The sequence below is a fragment of the Nothobranchius furzeri genome, chromosome 13 (genome assembly GCF_043380555.1).
Source record: "Nothobranchius furzeri strain GRZ-AD chromosome 13, NfurGRZ-RIMD1, whole genome shotgun sequence".
In the NCBI taxonomy this organism is placed as follows: Eukaryota; Metazoa; Chordata; class Actinopteri; order Cyprinodontiformes; family Nothobranchiidae; genus Nothobranchius; species Nothobranchius furzeri.
In genome coordinates, this window is record NC_091753.1 from 56,571,321 (window position 1) to 56,580,266 (window position 8,946).

The window sequence follows — 8,946 nt, forward strand, 5'->3', positions numbered from 1 at the left end:
ATATGCTAATTAGATGCAATCCATAGAGTTGTGTATTTACCATTTTTAAAAGCTGAACTATTCATTTAAAGCTTCAAAATTCATCCAGCTTTTATATTTGTGATTCAGAGCCCTGGTGTGTGTGTGTGTGGGGGGGCACCTCCAAGATTTTCATGTTCCGTTTGACCTCCACTGCCCTTTCATCCAGAAGTTTGCAGTAAATTTGGTTCTAACCATATAGAACGTGATAGGAAATAACCGACTCAACAAAACAGGAACTAATTAACTTACACTTTATTATTACAACTTATGACAAAAACATTTTTACATCATGACATCATTATGCTCACATTGGCACAAATGGAGAAGTTATGCGTTGAGTCCAGACACTAGTTTTTTTCTAAAGGAGCCTGAACACAGCACGAGGCCTTCAGGGCTGTCTGAACTTCAGATTCTCTAAAAACACACACACACACTTTTAAAGCCGTTACCATGACAACATGCACATCTTGTTGTTTGCGTGGGTCAGTTGGGGGATGGGAAAAACCTGCCCAGCTTAGCTCGTCCCCTGAGAACAAACATCCCAACAGCAGACGCGTTAAACACAAATTTAACATAAATAATTTATCCCATCATTCACTTCAAACTAAAAGCACCAAGATTTTAATCTGCTGATCTGCCTGAGACCAATGCATAAACCCAGAGGGTTTTTTTAGTCTCGGTTAGGGCTGCACAATGTATCGAAAAATTATCGTCATCGAGATAACAGGACATGCGATAGGCCCATCGCAAAGCACGTCAAAAATGGTGATAAATGTTTGCTTCAAACATTTTCATCCATGTCATACATCAATTTTTTGTAAACCAGCTCAGTTTTTTTACGCTGAAGTATTATTTGGCCAATCAAATGTAGCCCTTCTGATATGCGGCCAATCAGGTGGGTCCGTTCACGTAATACACCCGCCCCCTATGTAGACCCTTAGGATGGAAAGCAACACCCGAACTGAGTTACCGGCGCCGTTCCCTTGTTCGTCATGCTGGCTCAGAGCAACGAAACGCACTTTGTGCTGAGGTTTCTGGAATCAGCGCTGCTTTCAAACGTGAACGTGAGTCCGCCCGGTGTCGTTAAGCAGCTGATAATAACCGGGCTGACTCCGACATGTGTCGGTGAACCAACCCACCTCCCTCCATGTCGCTAGTGTTCCACCGGGTGGTGATGTTAGCCCCAGGCTCCGGTTAGCTTCCAGCTAAAAGGCTACAGCACTCTCCTCCCAGTCCCACCCTGCTAAACAGGGCCTGGAAAAGTTCCCCCACACATCAAAGTGATTTTTCATTTATGAGCTTTTATAACCTTGTTCATCAGGATAGTTGGTTTGCTGCTGCACATAAACTGTCAGAAGCTCTGCTAGCCGGTTATCTTAAGAGGAGCTAGTTCAATTTGTTAGCTTGTTAGCTTGTTATCAGAATCATAGTTGCAGGACACGTTGGAGAGGTTACATCTCCAATCTGGTCCGGGAACGCCTTGGGGTCCTGCCGGAGGAGCTGGTGGACAAGGCCGGGGAGAGGACGGCCTGGAGCTCCCTAATTGGGATGCTGCCCCCGCGACCCGGACCCGGATAAGCGGAGGAAGACGAAGACGAAGATAGTTGCAGTTTCATCATCTGAGCTGCTTTTTAAGATCTAGGTAAACTTGTTCAATTTGGGGTTAAAACCAAACGTTTTCACATATTTTCCATGTAGTTTTTTGCCAGTTCCTCTTCTGAAAGGTAGACAATTATTTTCTCTTTCCCTCAGAAAATCTTAATATTCTCCGAGTTTGGCCCAGCACAGATCACTTCCCAATTACAACAACAGCCTTATATCATAACCACATAAGTGAAGAAAATGCTCAGTAGCAATGAGAGAATTTGCTGTTGCATGTAAGTGATGTTAACTATTATTTAACAATTAAACTATTTATTCTAAAAACCCTGGTAAGGGATGTTTTTCTGTATTTGGAGCATCAGAAAAAGTTTTATGGTGGAGGTGATGTTTTAAAGTCACTGAGAAACTGCATGCATGCAGTTTGTTGTTTTGCTGCTAATACAGCAGCAGGTGCAGCTGCTAATACAGCAGCGGGCGCAGCTGCTAATACAGCAACGGGCGCAGCTGCTAATACAGCAACGGGCGCAGCTGCTAATACAGCAACGGGCGCAGCTGCTAATACAGTAGCAGGGCGCAGCTGCTAATACAGTAGCAGGGCGCAGCTGCTAATACAGTAGCGGGCGCAGCTGCTAATACAGTAGCGGGCGCAGCTGCTAATACAGTAGCGGGCGCAGCTGCTAATACAGTAGCGGGTGCAGCTGCTAATACAGTAGCGGGCGCAGCTGCTAATACAGTAGCAGGGCGCAGCTGCTAATACAGTAGCGGGTGCAGCTGCTAATACAGTAGCGGGTGCAGCTGCTAATACAGTAGCAGGGCGCAGCTGCTAATACAGTAGCGGGTGCAGCTGCTAATACAGTAGCGGGTGCAGCTGCTAATATACAGTAGCGGGTGCAGCTGCTAATACAGTAGCAGGGCGCAGCTGCTAATACAGTAGCGGGCGCAGCTGCTAATACAGTAGCGGGCGCAGCTGCTAATACAGTAGCAGGGCGCAGCTGCTAATACAGTAGCAGGGCGCAGCTGCTAATACAGTAGCAGGGCGCAGCTGCTAATACAGTAGCAGGGCGCAGCTGCTAATACAGTAGCGGGTGCAGCTGCTAATACAGTAGCGGGCGCAGCTACTAATACAGTAGCAGGGCGCAGCTGCTAATACAGTAGCGGGCGCAGCTGCTAATACAGTAGCGGGCGCAGCTGCTAATACAGTAGCAGGTGCAGCTGCTAATACAGTAGCAGGGCGCAGCTGCTAATACAGTAGCGGGCGCAGCTGCTAATACAGTAGCGGGCGCAGCTGCTAATACAGTAGCGGGTGCAGCTGCTAATACAGTAGCAGGGTGCAGCTGCTAATACAGTAGCAGGGTGCAGCTGCTAATACAGTAGCGGGTGCAGCTGCATATTTTTTCAATAAAAATGTTATGTTGTAATGGAATTCATGCATTAGTTTTTGTTTGCTTTGAACCCAGAGCAGACGTCACACGCCAGACGACATCAACACTGCATACTTTAGTATTTGTTCATTTCTCGCGAGTAATATAGATATCGCAATATTAAGTGGTGTTATCGAATATCGCAGGTTTTTCTAATATCGTGCAGCCCTAGTCTCGGTATTAAACACAAAAACTCGCCCTGGAAGGCGTCAGGTCTAACCCTGACCCCGTCTCACCGCTATAAGGGAACCATTTGGGTTTTGGTTCTAGAACCATCCATTTAACAGTGACCCGGTCTGTCTGGGACTTACATGCCGCTGGTGGCGCTCCCCGATTCCTGGCTGGACTTTTTGTGGGATCTCAGTTCTGGAGACGTCACTGGTGGAAAGAAACGACCTGAGAAGAATCCATTAGCGAGTCCAGAACCAGACCCTAGAACAGGAAACAGAATTTCACCCATTTCTGTTGGGTCAAAACCACCGTGTCTTCACCAGCACAGCTTACCGGAGCAGGAAGCCGGCGGGTTCTGGCCCGTCTGGATGGTCAGGATTTGGTTCCAGTAGTCTTCGGGGAGGGACAGCAGACGGAGGATGACCTGAGAACAAAGTCCATCAAATAGGACCTGATCTGGGGCTAGAACCAAGTCAGTACACGGACCTTTGGCTGAATGCTGGTGTCGCTCATGATGGTGGTGGGAGTTGGTTCGGACATTCCGTGACCCACTAGAGTTGGTCCAAACACTCGGGCTAGGTTGTTCTGGTCCATCTGGCATTGTGGGCTTCTTATCACCCTGATAGAGTGCAAGTTCTGGTCAGAGTGGCCCAGTTCCATCCATCATCAGAACCTGGGTCAGCTGAAAGTACTTACCTGTGCAGGTGAAGCATGAGGAAGGCCAGAGTGTCTCTGTTGGTCTTCGGCAGCTCCGAGATGACCCGGTACAGGACAGCGGCACCTTTGTCGTTATCATCCAGTTCTGGAATAAATTGGGTTTGCATCACTCTGCGACTCAAACCCAAATCAGAACCCAGCTGTTCTTCTCACTGGTACCTGCAGCCTCCATGAAAGTTCTGTGCAGCCTGAAGGTGACCAGAGGTTCATTCAGCCTCCTCAGGAAATCCTTCAGCAGTCCACAGACCACATGGATGTCCTGGACTTCCCGGAGCATCAAACCCGGCTTCCCCCGGAGGACCCGCAGTCTGAGATCCTTCACTGCACGCTCCCCTCCAGGAACCCGGTACAGACCTCTCTGTGGACAGACAGGTAAGGTAGGTAAGACAGGTGGGATGTGTCGCACTTGACTGGAATGTCCAACACTGAAACCAGAGAGGAAACCTCTGGGCAGGAAGCTGGTCCGGTCTCTGACCCGTCTGATAGAACGAGTCCGGCTCAGGCCTGCAGTAGAACTTGAGAACTACCATCAGGTCTATCAAAATGGACTTCATGGACCTCCTCTGAAAGGTCTGGATCAGCTGAAAACTTCAGGAAACCCTCAATGGACTCACCTCATTCAGGCCCCTCCTCTCGATCTCTGCCACACAGTCTAGGATCAGCTGAGGAACTCTGGGATGAGTCAGGGGGGCGAACGCTTCCAGCAAGTCCTGAGCAGGACCAGAACTTTAACTTCTGGTTCCCTTCCAAAGCGAGACAAAGTCAGAAACTACAACAGGTACCCACTGGGACCGCGGGAGCTTGACATCCTGCCTCCCAGGAGAAGCAGCTGTCCGAGAGCTTCTGTTTGCATCCTGGATGAGCAACAACATGACAGTTCCTGCACTTCACCGCCATCTTCCCAAAGTGGATCCGCTTCCCACACGGCGTGCAGGTCTCCGGCCGGATCACCTGGAAAGTCAGAGGTCACCGGGAGCACAGACAGAACTTTTACTAGCAGGACACAACGACTCCGATACCGTCTTAGACAGAAACGTGTGTTTGAGGGTCTCCTGAGCCCTGCTGATGGGAAGAATCCTGTCCTCGGACTGGACTCTGGTTCTGGAGGTGTGGTCGTATGGTGTTTGATCTGAGGGACAAGCAGAAACATCGGGATCTGATCCAAGTTCTAATGATCAACTCAGAATCTAAAAGATCAAACTGAACCAGGATGAAGAAGTTTGGGGTCAGACGGCTCCTCCTCACCTCCTCCTACTGACACGACACACTCCTGGGTGACGGACCAAGCCGGGTCATCTGGACTCTCCCGTGAGATTCCCAGGGTTGTGTGGATCTTAGCACCAGCATCTGGAGTCATCACCGAGGCCTTCACGATGGTCTCCACCTCCTGAGCCAGACACACGTTCAGGGGGTTACACAGGTCCCAGGTCAGCTTCCCGTCAGAACCAAACCATAATGGGTCGATTCTGTAGGGAGACTCGCTGCTTCAGAACCCACTGACTTTTATCGAGTCAAACTTCTGGATTTTTTTCGCCGAGTCAAATTATACATGAAGTTCATGTTTCTGGTTTCAGCTCCTTGTAGGAGATCAGAACCTGTTGGATTCAAAACTCAAGACCGGTCATCTCTTCACCTTCTCAACAGCTTTTCTATCCAGCGAATCCGCTGAAAAATTCCCATCTCGAATTCGCTTCCCAACCGGAGCTTCAGCCACCGGGACCATCGAGGACCGCTGCAGAGAGCCAACAGGAAACGTGTTTGGGTGACACCACTGGATCAGGACAAGAAGGCGGCAGCGACCTAAACCAAGCACGGGACAAAACCCACCCTCCGCTCTCTGACTCGAGACCTCAGTGGTTTGATGAAGGTCGCGTCAAAGTCCTGAAACAACAAGACCAAAGTCCAGTTACTGAGTCGGCTGATCCGGTGGCCTCCTGGATGCCGACCAGTGTCTGAAATCCATACCACGTCGTCATCGGTGCGATCATAGCTGATGTCCGAGTGAGACAGGAAGGACGACTCATCGATCGCAGAAAGACTGTAAAGAGAAAAAGACTCGATCTAAATATTAAAAGGTACAGAGATGATTCTCAGTCTGATGGGGCTGCGCGATTGGCTGTTCGATTGACAGAGCCCTGTGATTGGACCCTCACCGTTTGTTGCTCTTGTACAGAGTCATGTTGGCTCCTTTCTGTTCGAACGTGGCCAACAGCGATCTCTGCTCGTCATTCAGGACGTCTCTGGACTTGCCGTCCTGGACCAGGATGTCACACATCAGCTGCATCTGTCTCTCCTAACAGAAAACAGAGAAATGAGTTTGTTAGAAAAACTCAACACACAACGGAGGAAGAGTGCTAGCAGCCGAGCACAGAGCTCACCAGGTACTGGTAATCCGCCTCAGTCTTGTGTCGTTTCTTCATCTCCACGTCCAGCTGGTTCCGAGCATGCATCAGCCTGATCTCCAGAGCAGCTTTGGCTACATCAGACTTCACCAGCAGCTCTTTGTACTTCTTCAGCTCGAGGTCGGCATGCAGCCAACTCTTCCTCACCTCCTCAAAGTTCTTCACCACCCCCAGAAACTCTGCAAAGACACCAGGCTAAGAACCCAGGCTAAACCTAGAGACAGAACATGGTCAGGTGTATGGGGTGCCATTTGTAAAGTCAAACAGTCATAATCTAACAGCAATATTTTTGGTTAGTTAGCATATTATAAAGAAAAAAAATTGGGAGTTCACTTTTTCGAAGTCATATTTTCATCATGTTATTCATACATTTATAAATGTTTAAGTTTCCAAATAAATATGTAGTTAGCAAGCTAAATATTTAATTAGCAGTTAAATATTTATTTTGCAAACTAAATATTTAGGTCTGATCTAAATATTAAGTTTGTACGATAAATATTTAATTCACTAAATAAATATTTACTAATTACATATTTATTTTGGAAGTAAATATTTAATTTGTAAATTAAATATTTTCCGAATTTTTTTTTTCAGATCCCAGCTAAATATTTATTTTGGAGCTAAACATTTAGTTTGCAAAATCAGTATTTGAGAAATAAATATTTAAGTCTGACCCAAAAATATAAAATATAGTGTGGAGCTAAATAACATCGTGGAAAATAAACATTTAGCTGGTACTTAAACATTTAGCTAATATGCAAATTCGCTTTCCAATAAGTGGAAGTTGGTTACCAAAATAAATGCTGGATCTCGCTAACCTCTTTATAAACTCTTGCTCCGAACCAGAAATTGTTTTATCGCCGGTTCTATTCTTCTTCAGCCAACACGTCGGACATGTTCAGAAGAATAGAACCGGATATTTATTTAAATATTTATTTTCCACTATGTTATTTAGCTCCACACTATATTTTACATTTTTGGGTCAGACTTAAATATTTATTTCTCAAATACTGATTTTGCAAACTGAATTTTTAGCTCCAAAATAAATATTTAGCTGGGATCTGAAAAAAAAAAATTCGGAAAATATTTAATTTACAAATTAAATATTTACTTCCAAAATAAATATTTAATTAGTATATTAAATATTTATTTAGTGAATTAAATATTTATCGTACAAACTTAATATTTAGATCAGACCTAAATATTTAGTTTGCAAAATAAATATTTAGCTGGGATCTAAATATTTAGTTTGGACAATAAATATTTAATTTACAAATTAAATATTTAATTCCAAAATATTGAATTAATAAATTAACTATTTAGTTAGTGAATTAAATATTTATTTTACAAACTAAATATTTAGATCAGACCTAAATATTTAGTTTGTAAAATACATATTTAACTACAAATTAAATATTTAGCTTGCTAACTAAATATTTATTTGGAAACATTTATAAATGTATGAATAACATGGTGAAAATATGACTTCAAAAAATTGAACTCCCAATTTTTTCTCTTATGATATGCTAAATAACCAAAAATATTGCTGTTAGATTATGACTGTTTGACTTTATAAATGGCACCCCATACAGGCGAGCAGAGCAGCTCACCTTTTTCAATGGCCATGATGTTTCTTTCCTCCATGATGAGCCTCTGAAGAGTCGCGAGCTCCTCCTGGAGGATTCGAAAGTCCCCCATCACTTTAACCCTGCAGCACGGTTGGAGACAAGAATGAGGAGACGACGACACTAGTGTCAGCTGAAGGGTGAAACACCTGTCAGGTGCTCCGAATCCACGCTGCTCTGGTTTAACTTCAGAGAAGACCTCTAAACACGCTGGACACGCGCGCACACACACTTGTTTGCCCCGTGCACGTCGCGCTACCGCAGTGCGTAAATGCGCAGAACCACACAATCTCCTTAGCATCAGTCATGAAGCTGATGTGGCCTAAAATCCCCTCTGGGTACCAGATACCTCCTGCAGGAGGTCCCTGGATCCGGGGCCTAACAGGTGTCACGTGCTTTATTCTCTTCATTCACAACACCTGCCTGACCTGCCGCACGCTGCGAGTCGGTAGTTTCCGGTCTCTAGTCCATGCTGCAGCTTCGGGTCACCGATAGTCTCCAACAGCATTTCACCGTAAACGCTACTAAATCAAACCGACGCCTCACCTCAGAGAACGCGCGCGCGCGCACACACACTGGAAGTGTCACGGTCGCGTGCCTGTGGGTCAACCGCGAAGCCGCTACACTACGTGATATGTGTGCGCGCGCGTGCGTGCTAGTGCCAGGTCCTCTTGGGTTAATTGGTCAACAGCTGCAACGCATCATCAACAAAGACTCATCAAACATTAAACTAAGAGAGGGAATGATTAGTGTGTGTGTGTGTGTGTGTGTGTGTGTGTGTGTGTGTGTGTGTGTGTGTGTGTGTGTGTGTGTGTGTGTGTGTGTGTGTGTGTGTGTGTGTGTGTGTGTGTGTGAACTGGTCTAGGATTGAACAAAGACACCTTAAGGTTTTGTTTTTAGGCCAAACAGAAAGAAGCAGAGCTCTTCTCTTCTTTAGTGTGAACTATCTCCCAGACCGACCCCTCCCCTCGTTTGGACTGATACTCT

General features: G+C 45.9%; 1 protein-coding gene across 3 annotated transcripts; it reads right to left on the reverse strand.

Annotated features, from left to right (window-relative positions):
- Window positions 1–258: 258 nt before the first annotated feature.
- Window positions 259–8,578, reverse strand: si:ch1073-416j23.1 (rac GTPase-activating protein 1). 3 transcript variants are annotated; one of them, XM_054742367.2, is made up of 17 exons: window positions 8,388–8,578; window positions 7,945–8,042; window positions 6,311–6,513; window positions 6,086–6,225; window positions 5,898–5,970; window positions 5,760–5,813; window positions 5,566–5,664; window positions 5,178–5,319; window positions 4,952–5,061; window positions 4,719–4,883; window positions 4,547–4,642; window positions 4,092–4,290; window positions 3,912–4,017; window positions 3,702–3,834; window positions 3,549–3,639; window positions 3,356–3,476; window positions 259–547 (listed from the first exon to the last, which is right to left on the reverse strand). In XM_054742367.2, exons 1-17 carry the CDS (start codon window positions 8,465–8,467, stop codon window positions 505–507), a joined length of 1,953 nt encoding a protein of 650 aa, XP_054598342.1. In that variant the 5' UTR covers window positions 8,468–8,578; the 3' UTR covers window positions 259–504. The 3 variants fall into 3 exon arrangements, with proteins under 3 accessions (XP_054598342.1, XP_054598343.1, XP_015806323.1); XM_054742368.1 differs by having other exon boundaries at window positions 8,506–8,557; XM_015950837.3 differs by having other exon boundaries at window positions 7,945–8,530.
- Between the last annotated feature and the right edge of the window lie 368 nt (window positions 8,579–8,946).